The sequence below is a fragment of the Oncorhynchus mykiss genome, chromosome 16, assembly GCF_057628025.1.
Source record: "Oncorhynchus mykiss isolate SJ-2025 chromosome 16, ASM5762802v1, whole genome shotgun sequence".
NCBI lineage: Eukaryota > Metazoa > Chordata > Actinopteri > Salmoniformes > Salmonidae > Oncorhynchus > Oncorhynchus mykiss.
Genome location: NC_143037.1, coordinates 22,409,841 through 22,427,666, shown reverse-complemented (window position 1 = coordinate 22,427,666; position 17,826 = coordinate 22,409,841). Strand labels below are relative to the sequence as shown.

General features: G+C 42.6%; 1 protein-coding gene across 3 annotated transcripts; it reads right to left on the bottom strand.

Moving 5' to 3' along the window:
* Window positions 1-539: 539 nt before the first annotated feature.
* Window positions 540-12,823, bottom strand: lrrc4bb (leucine rich repeat containing 4Bb). 3 transcript variants are annotated; one of them, XM_021565242.3, is made up of 3 exons: window positions 12,139-12,823; window positions 4,149-4,751; window positions 540-4,018 (listed from the first exon to the last, which is right to left on the bottom strand). In XM_021565242.3, the coding sequence occupies exons 2-3, from the start codon at window positions 4,389-4,391 to the stop codon at window positions 2,003-2,005; spliced, it is 2,259 nt and encodes a 752-aa protein (XP_021420917.1). In that variant the 5' UTR covers window positions 4,392-4,751; window positions 12,139-12,823; the 3' UTR covers window positions 540-2,002. The 3 variants fall into 3 exon arrangements, with proteins under 3 accessions (XP_021420917.1, XP_021420918.1, XP_021420919.1); XM_021565243.3 differs by lacking the exon at window positions 12,139-12,823 and adding an exon at window positions 6,723-7,240; XM_021565244.3 differs by lacking the exon at window positions 12,139-12,823 and adding an exon at window positions 7,061-7,158.
* Between the last annotated feature and the right edge of the window lie 5,003 nt (window positions 12,824-17,826).

The window sequence follows — 17,826 nt, the reverse complement described above, 5'->3', positions numbered from 1 at the left end:
CGAGAGATCAGAAGAACCAGCCTTCCCCACCCACTCAAGCACTGAAAATGTATGCAGCACCGCGAGGAGAGAGGGGTGCAGCAATAGCGATTGTTGAGTGGTTTGCAAATTACACAGAGCAGCATGTTGGTGCAAGATCACCTCCATATTACACAAATACTTATGCGGGTAGCGTTACCACCACACGTCAAATCTCAAGTCGTCTTTCCCGTGAATGGAGTTGGCGTGTTCAGTTTGCAACAACCATTTTTATATCCGTTTCCCGTGATGACTCACATCACTTTCTTGGGGTTAAGGAGACAAACTGGATCCTGTGTCATTTTAAAGCAGCCTTTTAATGCCAATGTAACTCCCTCATAAGAATGACTAAAAGCCGGTCTTGAGATATTAAAAGAACAGACATCATAATACGATTACCAAGATGACTAATGGGTGTATCGTATCCCATATAGGTTCAACCTAGATTGAAATATATAGCCTACTAATCACGTTTTAGAACTACTGCATGTTTTCAGTTGGTTTCCATTGACCGCCCAGACCTCGATATATGATTTATTTATTTCATGTGAATGATACATGGCTAGACAACTGTACACATTATATCAAACTAAACAAAAATCATTGAAGACATAGTTCAAATGCGCAAAGCTTTAAAATGGTATGAACACATGAAAGGTACACCGTAAAAAGTTGGTTCGTACAATTGTCATACAACCAAATACTATTATCGTACATTTCTGTTCCACTAAACCAAAGAATGTGGTCGAATCCACCCACTGAATGCCATTGCAAAGACAGGCATTTAATCACCCTTATGACAGCGTTATGTGGCATCAAAATGGTCACCATGAGAAAGGAGTTCATATCAAATTCACCACTTATAGCACATCTCTTGCTACTGATCGAGTTACACTTTGTCAACATTTCCCATACAAGTCTTTGCAAGGTATTAGCTCACTGTTGATGTGTTTTGTTATTTCACCTAAATTTGCTGATGGTACACATATATGCTGGCATCTGGAGCTCTCATTTGAATAATCAAGTAGCCTGCTGGAACATATGGAATATATTCTCAAAAACAAACAAGAACAGAAGTGTCCAGTTATCGTCACGGTTGAGCGAGTGAAACACAGGGAGAGAAAAAACTTCGCCAAACAGAAAACTGGGGGAACTCTCCAGCCATTCTTCAGTATTCATGGCAGCCAAATTCATAGATTCACAATGAGTGTTGCAATTGAGCCCTTATGTATTCGAGGAGTAGCCAAACTCAAAACATATGTATCGTATAATCAACCTTCACAATCACCGCCCCTGATCACTCACAAAACAAACTACTACAGCTCGTACATCCTCCAAAATATCTCTGCGTTAGAGTCTGCAATGTAACATATTCAAATGAAAATATATTTATGTATCTGTGTGACTTTCACAGTAGTTTGTACTGTACTGTACTGTATGTACCTTTTGTCCTTCCATTTCTGCCTACCTACAGCCTCAAGGGGAGACTATTGAGTTCATGCGAGAGAGTGTCTTGCACAAGTATTTTCTGTGAAAGAGCAATGTCTCAAGCATTTTTTTCCTGCAATGTCTCCAAACGTCAATGTGGTCAGTGCTGTGCGTGACTTAAGTCTCGACTTACTGGCCAAACACAACGTGGGGGATTGAGCTACAGTACTTGGAAAGGCGTTGTCTTCTATGTGAATACAACTCGTAGAAACGGCAAGAAACATTTGCTTTGGCACAGATTTACATTGTAGCGATGTTCGTTTTTGAACTCCCTTGCCGTGATCGTTACTACAAACACAAGTATCCCATTGTGGTAATCCTTGGCTCAGTACACTGTCGCTGACCAGTCTATGTGTTTGTGTATTGCAGTGTCAGTCTATCCCCTCTCCTGGTGTAATGTCAATGCACTGTAGTGTTTAATCGTTCGGCACGTAAAGAGGCCATCAATCCCCTCTCTGTCTTTCCCTTGCACTCTCTCTCTCCTCACTCTTTTTTTTCAGATTTGAGTCTCTTGAACGTTTTCCTTTGAGTTTCCCTTGAACAAAAGAGGCTCCATTTGTGGATTCTGGTTCTGGCCCATGAAACCCTTGATCGATCCGTGTAATCCCATGGGGGACATGGGGAGGGACATCGGCAGAGGTGGGGAAACGGAAAGAGGGTTGGTGTTGGCGCCATTTCCGGACATGGTCTGGAAAGTGGCTGAGGAGATTGGAACCTGTGTACAGGAGATGGGGATATCCTGGCCTTGCTGGTTCAGTGGGGACGGGTTGTTCTTGTTGCTTAGAGTACTGATGCCTGCCCCTGTCCCAATGCTCAGACCCATCACGTTGTTGTTGAAATGATTGGCCTTGTAGTAATGGTTAAGATGCTCTGATCGCCCGATGTTGGGAAGGTTGACTATTTCCGGGTGATGCATCCTCAAGGTTCCGTCTCCTCCGCACCCGGATTGCATGGTCGATCCCCCTGAGATGCCGCTCCCGGCCCCGGCACCCATCTCATCCTCCACGTTGATGATCTCGATGGCCCGGGTGGGGCCATGGTGCTTGTGCAGCTGGTGCTGCTTCCTCAGCTTGTAGAAGACCACCAGCATCACGGCCGCCATGAAGGTGATGGCCACGAAGCAGCCAATGATGATCTTGGTGGTCTTCATCACGTCATCCAGGCCAGGGATGTTCGTGACCTCCATTATCGACACTGTGACTGCCTTTTCAGTGGCTCTGGTGGCTCGCGGGGACAGAGAGGAGAGAGATGAGCGAGATGGAGATATGGTGAATCCAGCCCTGCCTTTACCCAGAACCCCTCCTGAAACAGTGGGACCCAGGTAATCTGGCGGTACGTAGGTTTCGTTGATGTACTGCCTTGCAGCGGAATCTTCCCCATTGTTAGTTTCCACGGTTTCCACAGTGACGGTGGTGAAGTAGCTGAAAGGGTTGCTGGAGTCTGAGGTAGATACGTTGAGCACTGCGGTTGCCGTAGTGTTGCCGGCGGAGTTGGTCACCATGCAGGTGTATTGGCCCGTGTCCTGCACAGTCACATTGGTGAAATTCAGGGTTCCATCGTGAAGGACTGAGATCCTGACGCGGTACGACCCATGCGTCATGAGGGTGCCATTTGGGGTGAGCCAGTTGACAGATGTCATGGACGTGCCAGTGCGACACTTCAGCTCGGCAGCCATGCCCTCTGTGACATTGAGGTCAGTGGGTGGCTCTACAATGACAGGAGCGTAGCATGTGAAGTGGCTCTGGTCCAGCTCACCAATGTACCGGCCCTTCAGGCCTGGGGGCGCGTGGCAGCGGGCACAGCATGTGGTGTTACTAGGCACCGTCTCCTTCAGCCACCAGCTAAGCCACAGGACATCGCAGTTGCACACCCAGGGGTTGTGGTTGAGGTGCACCCGCTCCAACTGGTGCAGCGGGGTGAAGAGATCGTGGGGCAGCGAGTGCAAGGTGTTGTGGGATAGGTTGAGTTCCTCCAGGTTCTTCAGGTCGTCGAAGGCATTGCGCTCAATGACCGTCACCTTGGAGTGCATGAGCCACAGTTTGCGCAGCGACACCAGGCCTTGGAACGAGCCGGGCCGGACATTCCCCAGCTGGTTGCCAGACAGCTCTAGCTCCTCCAGTCGGACCAAGGGTGTGAGGTTGGGTATTTCCTTCAGACCGCACATGCCCAGGTTCAGGAAACGCAAGTTGAACAGGCCCTCGAAGGCAGCCTCAGAGATGTAGTCCAACTTCCGTAGTTCGCCCAGGTCGAGACGGCGCAGGGAGGGAACGCGGTGGAAAGCGTACGCCGGCAGTGTCTCGATGGGGTTGTTCCGTAGCCAGAGCTCCCGCAGCTTGCTGAGGTACTCAAAGGCCTGCGACGGTACCAGCGTAAGGCGGTTGTCGAAGAGTTCCAGGGTGTTGAGGTTGGGTAGGCCATTGAACGCGCCCACCTCGATTTGTCTAATGTGGTTCTTGGAAAGCTGCAGGATTTCCAAATGCCGCAGGTGCTTGAATGTGTCAGACTTTATCACCTGTTAAGAGATATAAATACATGTTGGTACATTGTAGCCATATGAAACCGCTCGGCCGTAAAGCATACTCTTTTCATATGCGTACATGTATGGATTGTAGGTAAACGTAATGAGAGAAAGGCATATTTACCTCAATCGTGTTCTCTTGTAGGTTAAGGTATCTTGTGTTCACAGAAATACTGTCTGGGACTTCCACCAAACTCTTCCTTGTACAGATGACTCGGCTTGCCTGATTGGAGCAGCTACAGGGGTTTGGACATGGGGGCGCGGCCTCTGTTACCTGAGGTCCATGGTGGTGGAGCCACAGTAAAATCTGGACCAACCAGAGGAGGGGGGAAGGGGTGGAGGGGCTGGTCACCATGACAACACGCATGGCAAATGGTTCATGACCCACCCCTAGTCCTAATATGTTGATAAGTCCCCTCTGATACAAGACAATTAAGTAGTTCTCCTGTTGTTCATTTTACCAATCCATTCTATTCTTCTCTTTCAAGTCTTTCTAATAACTGCGAATAACTGTTAGATGTTAAATGTTCTCTTGATTTATCATTTATATTTCCTCACTTGACTATGTTAATGTCAGTGTAAATATAAAATGCAGTCTAATTTTCAGCACAGCTTTTTAGGGAATTATGTATTTGTAGATCCCATGACAATTATTAGAACAACAAAGTAGATGTTTGGTGAATCTGCTCTTGATTGGCGTATCTCTGTGGATGGTAGACGCTCCTCACTGTATAGGGGAGGAAGAGAGAGAGCGAGAGAGAGAGAGAGAGCGAGAGAGAGAGTGAGCGAGAGAGAGAGTAAGCGAGAGAGAGAGTGAGAGAGAGAGAGAGAGAGAGGGATCAGACAACCTCACAAAGCATGAGTTCTGTAATTGTAGAAGCATTGTGAAATATGTAGGCACTGAAACATAGAATCATGTTGGACTTTTAACGCAATTGCAAGATTGATGGTTAATATATAACATGTTTGGAAAGCATGTCAGCTTTCAGGTTTACACTAAAGCATTGGTTTTCTTAAATTAGGCTCTAGAGCTTACTGGTGAGTCACCTGCTATTTACTAAAGGCGGCAGGTGGCCTAGCAGTTAGAGCGTTGGGCCAGTAACCGACAGGTTGCTAGTTTGAATCCCAGCTCCGACAAGGGGGAAAATCTATCATTCTGCTCTTGAGCAAGGCAGTTAAACCCCCACAAGTGGAAGTCAAGTTTCGGTTGGACCTTGTGTGCCATTGACAATATAAATAAATCATGTAAATGTAATCCTTCATAGGTCGAGGGGAAACATTTTAGTCAAGGCTTGATACTCTGAGTTTGCTCAAAAAGTGGATCACAAAATAAAAAAAATGTTTTAAAAAAACTCAAGAGCTCAGGTGTGTCACAACTCAAAGAAACCACAGGCCTAGAGCAAAGTATGAAATAAACTTTAGTGTATGATTCATTACTCGATGATGAGAGAAAAAAAAAACACCTTTGTTATTTATGAGCATAATCATACACCCTGTAATGTATTTGGACTGGAGAAAAGGTATATGTGTAAAAAAAATAAAATAAAACATGAACACATGCCAACATCACTCTAAAAGACTATAACAAGCAAGCGTTGAACTGTCAGTTTGCGATTCTATTTAATGAGGTATAGCTTGTTTTTAGAATCACTGTTACACAACTACTGCTACATGGGGGAAACAGCAAAAGGTTTCCCGCCATCAAATGTATGGTGACCTAGCCCTAATGATCTGCAAGACGGATATTAATCAAGTCACAATCAGTTCTATTGATCACAAGGAACTGGAGGGTATGTTTTGTGATGTTGAGGGGTACTTCCACAACCAGGTGTACAGATGCTGGATCTTAATTTGAGCCAGTTTGCTACAGCAGGAAAATAATCCTGCAGCAACAGGAAATTTGAATTATTGTGTGGATTATAATTGATGGATTTTTCTTTGTAGGGGGTTGATACATTTTTGGTATCAGCAAATCTCGTCTGAAATTCTTACGTTTGAAATGACAAACTTTAGAAGCCTTTATAAGCCTTGAATACATTCCATGTTTGCATTTCTCAGCAACAACAATGAAGATCTTACATCTGTAACTCAGTTATCGGCATCCCTCCTGAGTGGTCTGCATCCTCCAATAGCCCTTCGGGGTTTGATTGGGGTGAAAGAACCCGGGTTAAACGTGTACCCCCTAGCCTTATGACTGTATCATTTCAGTAACCCATTTCACAGTGAACGTGTTTTACATTAAGCAGCTCAGCCCTTGCACCTCTAGTGTGATTACCATCAGGCTACTCATGATGTACACATACCACATTTGAAAATAATTGTCTTATGAAGACACAAACAAGTCATTTATAGGTTATTGCTGGGTACCAGTTTACCATATCATTTTTACATGATAATTTCTGCCAATTTCTGCTTCTAAGTAAAATAGCTAACATAGTTATCTTAGCGTGTATACAAACATGCGGAAGACACATTTCAGTTGAATACATTCAGTTGGACAACTGACTAGGTATCCCCCTTTCCCTTTCCTTTCCATTCATCCTCCCTCCCACAAACTACCCTGTACTGTCCCTTTAAGACCGACAAATATGGAGACCCTTATCAGAACCTCAATACAATACTACATGTGGTTCAAGGCCCTGTTGTTCAAACTAAAGCTACCTGTGCTCAAACTCTTGTATATCCATTTGTATCATACCTCTCTGGTAAATGGTGAATGGTGTGACAAACACAAAACATCCAGTCAGCGTTCGTCCTGTGGGGGGAACACCTCGTTGTTGAGAGAGGTTGAAGGAGAATGGCAAGAATCGTGCAAGCTAACAGGCGGCCCACAAACAGGAAAATAACATTGCGGCACAACAGTGGTGTGCAGAACAGCATCTCAGAACGCACAACTCGTCGATCGTTGTCACGGATGGGCTTTTTCAGCAGACGGCCACACCGTGTTCCACTCCTACCAGCTAAAAACGAGAAGAAGCGGCTCCAGTGGGCACGCGATCACCAACACTGGACAATTGAGGAGTTGAAAAACATCACCTGGTCCAACGAAATCCAGTTTCTGTTGAGTCATGCTGATGGCAGAGTAGAAAGTACAGAGTACAGGCTGGTGACGGTGTTGTAATGGCGTGGGGAATGTTTTCCTGGCACACGGTAGGTCCCTTTATACCAATTGAGCAACGTTTCCATGCCCAAAAGAATTCAGGCTTTACTGGAGGCAAAGGGCGGTCTGCCCCGGTACTAGATTTGTGTACCTAAGAAACTGGCCACTGAGTGTAAGTCAAAAGCTTTTTATGGTTCTGTAGGCTATGTTACACTGTCGGGTGCCTGCACGTCAACAGCACATACTTGCTCAGTAGGCATAGCATGTTTCTTTCTCTGACAAAGGGGTCATTAAAAAGTTATGTTTTACAAATGTTCTAAAATAATCTGAAATATCTGGCTTGTGGTTTACAGCTCTAGTAGTAGAACTAGGCCTACCTATTGAAATGATGGAGTAGCCTAAGTGAGTCCATGATATCTTTAGACCGAACTTAAAACATAAATAAAGGAAAAATACACAAACTTCCCATACCACAATGTCAAAGTACCTGATCCAGAGATGATCCCTGAAACGTACACGTTGCCCACATTGAACAGTGCACACTAAAGCCAACCCCTGCCTCTCACGATCACAGCATAGGGAAACATACTCTTCATGAATCCTAATGTGCGCATAGGCTGCAGATTAGATCCACATCAATGGGTGCTAAAATATTGCCAAAAGCAGCCATTAAAGAGCCCAGTGTAGTCAAAAACTTGATTTCCTATGTTTTATATATATTTCCACACTATGAGGTTGGAATAATACTATACAATTGTGAAAATGGTGATAATGCATGTTTAGTGTAAGAGCTGTTTGAAAAGTTTTGGCCTTCCATGGTGACATCACCATGCAGTATATTAGTTAATAGACCGATAAGAAAGACAGTGCCAAACATCTCTGCAAATAACAGGAAAGTTTCACTTTTTCCCTCCCCACTCAAACCACTCCCAGACAGTCCTGGCAAAATTTTAGCTTGAGAAATGTCTCTTTGCTAAGAAACTTTTTTTTTTTTTTTAAGTACTTAATTGTTACCCAGAAATGATTTAATATTGAAATAAAAATGGCTGCATTGGACCTTTAAGAAGCTTATGATGGAGAATATCCTAAATATAGGTCTGTGGAAATGTTCTTTACCCGCCCTCACACGTGCACACACACACACACACACACTCACACACACACACACACAAACACTTGCACACACCACACACCAAATCAATGATTCTCCACTATAATTTCAGTGTTGAGGCAAATGATTGTTGTGTCACTGTGCATTAGATAGTTTACCGGTCTTTGCAATGGACAGTCGCATTGGGGGAGGGGAATATATTCAATATGTGCCCTGGGTGTCCCTTCACGATCTATGTGGCCATCATTGTAAATAAGAATTTGTTCTTAACTGATTTGCCTAGTTAAATAAAGGTTACATTTCAATTGAAATAATGTGGGGCCTACACTCCAGGATGATATCTCTGAGATTATGCCCACTGAAGTCAGTTCAACGTCTATTCCACGTCGGTTCAATGTAATTTCATTGAAATTACGTGGAAACAACGTTGAATCAACCAGTGTTGGACTTGTCCATCATTGTGAAAATGTTCTCTTTTATTGTGGCGATCTTGATCAGCAAAGGTCCATTTTTATTACATAAGAAGTGTATGTTGGGTCTTACAAGACAACAGAGGGACACACCACTGTAAAGCGAGTTTATGAGCTCATGGCTGCATGGGGAAATGATTGCTCTTTACTAAGAGTCATTCCAAAGCCATCAAAACAGAACACATATTGTTGTCCATGGACGTACGGTATCGCTTGTTTTCAGACGACTCTCTCATACAGGCTGTGCACTGTGGAGGCAGGCATCTGCAACAACGCAATTCTATAGTGCACATTCTCTTATTGTAGGTGAACGTTGGCTACCTATAGTCTACTTAGACATGTCAACTCATAACATTTTCTCTCAATTCAATGTGTCTAGCACAATAAGACCAGCGAACTTACACGAATGTGTGCCTCATTATTTGATTGACTTATTTTACTGAACCCCCTAGCCCTTTACTCCCTTCAACTACAGTGAACTTCTGTTAGGGAGGTGGCTTTTGCCTATCTTGGGCTACACTAAAAAGCACCGGGGAAAAAACACACTGCGAACTCTTAAGTTATCCCATACCACACATTCCACCTCCAGTGGAAGACAAGGTTGAGTGAGTAGTCTGTAGCCTTTTTATTTGATTTCCTGTTGCAAATACAGAACATTACATTATGTTCATATAACATGGCTCCGGTTTTATTCCTATAGGCTCTTCTTACTCTTTTCCCCCCATACACTATCGTCTTTACACTGATGCAATGAATTTGTCTCATGTCAAGAGCTGGTTGCAGTTGCACCCATGTAGATATTGATCGACTATACACAATCAGTTCTGGGAGAAGAAAGCGCTCAGTCGTGAAGAAACAAATGATCTGCAACCTGCTGGCCAAATGTTACACCGACACATGATTAGTGTGTAATCACTGTCCACCAATGGTTTATTCTTTGGATCTGTAGCCATTTTGAGTAAGTTGAAATGGTGATACATAATAGAGACATAGGCCTAACATAAGTCTATTATAAGCCTTATTATAAGACATTATAAAAGCTCATAGCTGATATGCTTATAACCAGTACTAAAGCACAGCAGTCCAGTAAAGTCAAAGTAAAGTGTTACCAATTGTGGCTTTGTTGTGGCTTTCAATATCCTCTGGGCTAAAGACTACCTGAGCATAAAGAGAGATCCTGTAGGGCACCCAACTCTTTCCCTGGCTGCCACTGCTCTTGCTCAACGACAACAACAAAAAATCCTCTGTGTCATCACAACTTTTGGAGATATTTCAACAAAACAATTTTCTGATAAATGTATCAAATTTTTGGAAAAATTTGAAAGAGTTGTAGATATATTCCAATGAAGTTAGATTTATATTTGTTTTTTAATTATACAAGGAGGAAAGCCTTAAGATGAATTATCCACGTGTTTAGAGAGAAACATGTTGATCCTTTGTTTTGTAAATAAATATGCTGGATGAGTGTGTTGGGGGAAGCCCCCCCCCACCCAGCTAGTTAGCATTAGCTGCTAGGAGTGCTAGCTAGCAACCTTACTTACCAAATCATCAAAGGTAAAATACATAAAAAGATAGCGTAACTTAATTGCAGTTGTAAATGTTTCCACTAGTGACTGATTGCTTTGCAGTTAATGTTACTTTATAGCCTTTTAGCTATTTTGCACAGCAACCCCTTGTTTTCAGTCACAGGTGGGGACTGGATTAGGTGTGAGCAGTGCAGGAGGTGGACTCATGAGTTGTGCTTCAATTTTACTGGAGATATCTTTATTTGTGACCTTTGTACAAATTAGAATCGTGCAATAATAGAGCATAAGAGAGTTGCCATATCAATGTGAAACTGAGTTAATTAGGTAAGTTGTTTGTTGTTGTTATTAAATGTTATATTCCAATGTTATTTAATGTTATTAGTTATATTCCATCCCAATTAATATTTATTTTTATGAATTAAAAACAAAGATTGAAAACCTTTTGATCTTGAATGTAATTTTAAAGACTGCTGGGATTTCAAATCTTGCATTATTCAAATAATATTTAGTTCAATTGTATGTCATGGATTGTATGGAAAAGGAACAACAAAATGTATGTGCAGGTGAGTTAAAAAGAGGGACTTCACATCAAATCTCTTCATAGTGCGGCTATTAATGGTGGCATGTGCAACACCTTTCGCCCCATATTTGATTTAAATAATTACATTTAGACAACTAGACGTAGCTTTTAAGTATTACGTACTAAAGAATTTCTAAATACAACTGATTAAATGGATTTTAACACACTTTTGTCAAACCCTATTCCATAATCTTCTACCGGGGCAACTGGCCACCGGTACTTTACAAAAACGGCCGTTTTCTAATAACAACATTTCATGAAAAAAAATCAACTGTAGCCATGTATTACCCTTTATAGTTTATTCGCCTAAGCATGGCATTCACCCAAATACAATTTATTTCCCAAACGTTGCTTTTTTGTGTCAGCAATTAGACATTGTTCTTTGGGGGGGGCAAGTTACCCCCTAGTACCCAATACCACGCTAAATTAGGCCTGATATTTACCGCTGGTCTGAGACTAACACAAAGCTGCAACAGCGCTAACGTCTAGGCCTACTGTAACTATGACAACACCAAATTGATTCGGAGTTGTTGGACGTGGGCTTCCTGTTAGAAGGAGGCTATATTCAAAATAGTGGCAATCAGAGTGTTAGCCTATTGGGGAAATTAGGTAGGTCAAAATGGTGCTTCAAACACTTCAATTGCAGGAGAGATTTTTTCTCTCCTTAATTGGTCTGACATTTTACAGCATAAAATGGAGAGTCTAAACATTGGAATGAAAAGTCGACTTAGATCATTTCCAAGGAATTTATATGACAAATAGGTGTCATCTATTCTCAATGTATGGTCAAAGCACAATAAACCCTAGTGAATATAAATTAACATATAATTTCATTAATGCAGCTGGCCTCGCGCTACGGCGCACCTTCTATGGAACGCAATTGAAATTCTTAGAATAGGCCTAATTCGGCACATGCTGCATTACAAAATGGCTTGCATCGACTGTCTCTTTGAATGTGGAATAATGACAACTACACAATTGCAACAAGAATAATGGTATTTAACGTTATGAAGGTATATTACTACAAAATAGGCTTACATATGGTGACAATATGATTTCAACAGCTTTTAGGGTTGAAATGATCTTAAGAATACATTTCAACACAAGATCATTTCAATACATCAGCTTTGATTTTCAAAATGTCTAACGTTAATTGGAACCTACTACTTATGCCATGTATCCATTTATACTTAGCTATTTTAGCTAATAAAACAGTAATGTCGCCACCTGATATCCGCAGAAACAAACCAAAATAAGAAATAGGTTGACTACGACTGTCTTTTCAGACGTTTCTACCAGTATTAGGCTATGTGCAATAGACTCATACCTTTCTGTTTCAATTGCTGCGGCGTGAGGTCGACGTTTTCTTCTCCTTTCGATCCCTCTCCTGTCGCCAGTCCCCCAACCTCTCTATCTATTTCTCATTTTCTCTTCTCTAAATTGATTCGCTCGATTCCACGGCTGTGAGTTCGGCTCTTGTTCTTGTCTTCCGCAGCAGCAACGCAACAGGGACTTCATACACCGATAGCACGTTCAATATAAGCAGAATCCACACACACCATAAAAAAGGGTGAAGAAACGTTAACGTTACAATATATAAAGCGGTATTTAGTTCAAATAAAAACGAAATCCGGATTGGATGCATCCAAGCGTCTTCTTATCCTTGGAGACGCGCGCAGGCAGCAAACGCGACGGCGCCCGTTGGGCAGAGTATTTTTGCGCTTCAGCATAAGCGGCAGTATACGCACATTCCGTAGATCTGCAGCTGAATGCCACGAAGGCAGCGTAAGCTCTCAACATGGACCACAGAAGACCAACCATTTATGATGGAGAGCCATGATCAAGAAACTCGCCATGTATTCCAAGACGTATGGCACTAATGCACTACACTATCCTCATGGTCTTTGCAGTCGTTGTGCAGGTCCTACTGTAACCTATGTTTGTAGGGTGAGTGGGATATCAGGTCGAGTGGGTTTGAGAGAACCTAGATAGATCTATGGTGGGCTACGGACAGTGGTCACAGAGTGTTAAGTGTTTGATATGACTCAGCACTCTATTGCTCGATTAATTGATTGATTCGGTACATTTCAGGAAAAGTTGCATGAGGTTTCGCTGCAGTCTGCTTAGTGGCTTTGAGATCAAGATATTGCTGGTTCCCAATTGCATCTCAGAGTGAGTGAGCATATTGCCACTGGGCCTTTGGGCAAAGTAGCTATTTCACTACCCCTGGGCATTTTCAGTTGTACTATTGTTGCACAAATGTTGCCTTATTTAAATTTGTAAATTTATTTAACCTTTATTTGACTAGGCAAGTCAGTTAAGAACACATTCTTATTGACAATGATGGCCTACAAATATCAGATCTGACCTGACCAATCGACATTGGTTTAACACAGTATAAAGGTTTCCTAGAAAAATAAAAAAAATAAACATTGAGGCAATGGCTTTTCAATTAGGGTTTTGTATTTTTGTAGTTTATCTAAGGTTGTGGCGTCATGGCATACATCTTATTAGCAGAAAAACACTATGTAAGTTTTAATTTAATTAAACTACACTACATGACCAGAAGTATGTGGACACATGCTCGACGAACGAACATCTGATTACAAAATAATGGACGTTAATATGGAGTTGGTGCCCTCTTTGCTACTTAAACACCCTCCACTCTTCTGGGAAGGATTTCCACTAGATGTTGGAACATTGCTGCGGGGCACTTGCTTCCATTCAGCCACAAGGTCAGGCACGGATGTTGTGCGATAAGGCCTGGCACACAGTCGGCATTCCAATTCATCCCAATGGTGTTCGATGGGGTCGAGGTCAGGCCTCTGTGAAGGCCAGTCAAGTTCTTCCACACCGATCTCAACAAACCATTTCAACATGGACTTCGCTTTGTGCACGTGGGCATTGTCATGCTGAAACAGGAAAAGGGCCTTCCCAAAATGTTTACCGCAAAGTTGGAACCACAGAATAGTTTACAATGTCATTGTCATGTCATTGTGTTAAGATTTCCCTACACTGGACCTATCCCGAAAGTATGAGAATCAGCCCTAGACCATTATTCCTCCTCCATCAAACTTTACAGTTGTCACTATGCATTGGGGCAGGTAATGTTCTCCGGGCATCTGCAAAACCCAGATTCGTCCATCGGACTGCCAGATGGTGAAGCGTGATTCATCACTCTAGAAAACGTGTTTCCACTGCTCCAGAGTCCAAAGCTTTTCACCACTCCAGCCGACGCTTGGCATTGTGCATGATCTTAGGCTTGTGTGCGGCTGCTCGGCCATAGAAAGCCAGTTCATGAAGCTCCTGACGAACAGTTATTGTGTTGATGTTGCTTCCAGAGACAGTTTGGAACTCAGTAGTGAGTGTTGCAATCAAGGACAGATTATTTTTACGCGCTACGCACTTCATCACTCGGCGGTCCCGTTCTGTGAGCTTGTGTGGCCTACCACTTCGCGGCCGAGCCGCTGTTGCTTCTAGACGATCCACTTCACAATAACAGCACTTACAGTTGACTGGGGCAGCTCTAGCAGGGCAGACGTTTGTCAAATTGACTTGTCGGAAAGGTGGCATCTTATGACGGTGCCACGTTGAAAGTCACTGAACCTTTCAGTAAGGCCATTCTACTGTCAATGTTTGTCTATGGAGATTGCATGGCGGTATGCTCAATTTTTTCACCTGTCAGCAACAGGTGTGGCTGAAATAGCATGAATCCACTCATTTGAATGGGTGTCCGCATACTTTTGTATATATAGTGTACCACCAAGCTACTGCAATATTTTGTTAAATTACTAGTTGAACTACATTATTCACTCCTCCCAAACAATGCTTATTATGACATATGGATAACCAAGCAATCAAGAAAACATTGACCATCTGATCTGAATTTTTGCTCAATGGGTATAACAGCGAATGGTTTTGTCTGGACATAACAGCCTTGGACAGCAATTATGTGTGTCGGGATGCTGTGTGTGGCATGTGGTCCTGTTAGTCGGTTCCTTGTCCTTTCGTTCTCGTAAATAGATCCCTAAACTGAAAGTAATGGAGTTTAGGAGAAACAGTGACACTGCTCCACTTGGTATATACCGCCCACCTTGAACGTTAGCATGGCCCTTCACTCCAGCCAACTCTAGTCACCTGTTGTACAATGCACTGGATCCTTTCACTCTGTTTCCATGCATTCCACTGAGAGTTGTGTTCAATTTTTTAAAAACACAAGACTATAGCTATTCTCAGCAATCCACAGCATTTGCTCTCAATCAATTTTCAAGCTGCACCCGCATGAACCCATGATAAGTTCAAATGTGTAGCTTATAGCATCACTCCCTCCACCCCCATTCCCCCTCACCCCATCTATCTCCACAGTACAGGCTGTGGAGTAGAGCACAGACAAGAGTATTCACCAGAAGAACCCCTCAGATATACTCTCCACTCCCTCGCTTTTCGACTCCTCCCCTTCCTCTCCCCGAATGCCGTAATGAGCATTGCTCACAACCGATAGCTTTCGCTAAGAGCTGCACAGCAATGAGGTCTCTGTGCCTTTTGCTTCTCTCTTCCTCTCCCTCCCCCTCTCTCCGCCTCTGACTCTCTCTCCCCCTCCACCTCTCTCTCTCTCTATTAAATTTCCAGTCACACAGTGGTGCAGAGGATATTCCTCTTTTCCCTCTTTCTCCCTCTTCCCCTGGTCTCTTGCATTCCCCCCACACTCCTTCTGAAATCTTAGTCCTCTCCCAATCCCACTCTCCCTTTCTGGCTCTCTTTCAATCCCTTCTCTCTCTCTCTCTTCTTCCTCCGTACATCTCTTTCCCTTCCAACCCCTGCACCATTTAAAATGTTTCCATACACATCACCAAAGATCACCCCACCCCCTGCTTTACCTTTTGCCCCCCTCTCCCAACGCTCTGTCCTCGCTGTCATTGCATGTGTGGCAGTACGTGTGTGTTGGTGTGTGTGCGCGTGCGTGTGTACTTGTGTGTATGTGCACGTGTGTGTGTGTGTGTGTGTGTAGGCGAATGAACAAACACTTATAGCTGTATTGCTTGTGTCATCAGTACAGAGAGGCTACCTGACAGAAATACAGTGGATGGCACTAATCCTGCCAGAGAGAGGGGGGAGGATGGAGATTTGGCAGTGGCATGTCATCGCAAGACACATGTAACATGCTGATAGCTCTGGAGAGGTGCAGCTAGGACTGTGGAGACACACAGGAGGGTGTCGCTACGTATTCATCAATTCCATGACACTTTGGATCAAGGATGTTGGATAGCTGTCTCTATGCCCTGTCTTTTCAGATAGCCAAGCTGGTTGTGCGCATTCCTATTGTGGTGAACATTCATGTACACGCATTGTTTGACAATGTGGGTCATTAAGTATGCTTTGAGATTCTAGTAAACAAAATAGAAGTCTGCTTGATTAGGCATCTGTGAGCTTGCTAACGAATTGATATTTTGGCACTTTAGTCTTTTGGATCTGTTCTATTTATAACTGTGACTGAAAAGATAGAAAACCGTTCAATGTCATTTGTGATACAGAAAGAGATAGATACTGAGTGAATTTAGTGCTATTCATGGTGACAACGCTGTGTGCTGTGTGAGGGAGGGAGAGAGCCAGAGGAGAGATTCTAGTGTCACAGTATCTTAGCAACTGCCTCCATCTCCTTGGAGACAAGACCTGACATCATTTCCCGTCTGTGAGAAATCGCTTTGGTTTGTACACAGTGTGTTTGTGTGTGTGTGTATATATGTGTGTGTGTGTGTATATATATATATATATATATATATATATATATATGTGTGTGTGTGTGTGTGTGTGTGTGTGTGTGTATGCACTCATGTTTATGTGCAGATGTGGGCCTGTTATGATTGCTAGCAGTATGTGCAGTGATGCGGTGGGGATGTATTCCAATATAATAGTGTATATTCAAGAATAACTTTCAGAAAAGAGTTTACAAATATGTATTAGTTAAAACAACATATTAAGACAGACGTTAATCAAAATGCCTAACTTGAAAGTAATATTCTGAATTATGTTTCTTAATTTTTTTACTGAATTAAAATGTAACTTTATTTTACAAATAATATTTTTTTTAACTTTATTTAAGGTAACAATAAACACATACTATTTGTATGTAAAGTTTATTTTTCCCATCAACAAAAAAACACAAATGTGCTAATTTGTAATAAGCATTTCTAAACTTTTTTTTAACCTTTATTTAACTAGGCAAGTCAGTTAAAGAACACATTCTTATTTTCAATGACGGACTAGGAACAGTGGGTTAACTGCCTTGTTCAGGGGCAGAATGACAGATTTTTACCTTGTCAGCTCAGGGATTTGATCTTGCAACCTTTCAGGTTACTAGGCCAACGCTCTAACCACTAGGCTACCTGCCACCCCTTCATTAACAATTCATATGTATTTAATTACTTTAAAAAATGTATAAACATTTAGAAGCATTAAGAAGCAATTATGATAATTTAGCAAGCACAGAATTGATAAATATTTAGCAAAGGATATAACATGGCTTATTCAGGAAAATGATTGCCCCAAATTTGCTACCTAGATACCAATGTTTATCAGATAGCACATGTCAGGGATAATGAATCCAATTTATTTTAAAAGAAATGATGACACTTTTGACAGTACTTTGTGAAAATACACTACATGACCAAAAGTATGTGGACAGCTGCTCGTCAAAAATCTCATTCCAAAATCATGGGCATTAATATGGAGTTGGGCCCTCCTTTGCTCCTGTAACAGCCTCCACTCTTCTGGGAAGGCTTTCTATTAGATGTTGGAACATTGCTGTGGGGACTTGCTTCCATTCAGCCACAAGAGCATTAGTGAGGTCAGGCATTAGTGTAGGTCTGGCTCGCAGTTGGCGTTCCACTTCATCCCAAAGGTGTTCGATGGGGTTGAGGTCAGGCCTCTGTGCAGGCCAATCAAGTTCTTCCACACCGATCTCAACAAACCATTTCTGTATGGACATAATCATGATGAAACAGGAAAGGGCCTTCCC

What these genes read in the sequence shown, in the direction of transcription:
- lrrc4bb (XM_021565242.3), bottom strand. Translation starts at nt 4,391, where the DNA reads ATGCGTGTTGTCATGGTGACCAGCCCCTCCACCCCTTCCCCCCTCCTC. An exon ending in TACAAGAGAACACGATTGAG is followed by an intron (nt 4,019 to 4,148) that starts GTAAATATGCCT and finishes ATCTCTTAACAG; the next exon opens with GTGATAAAGTCTGACACATT.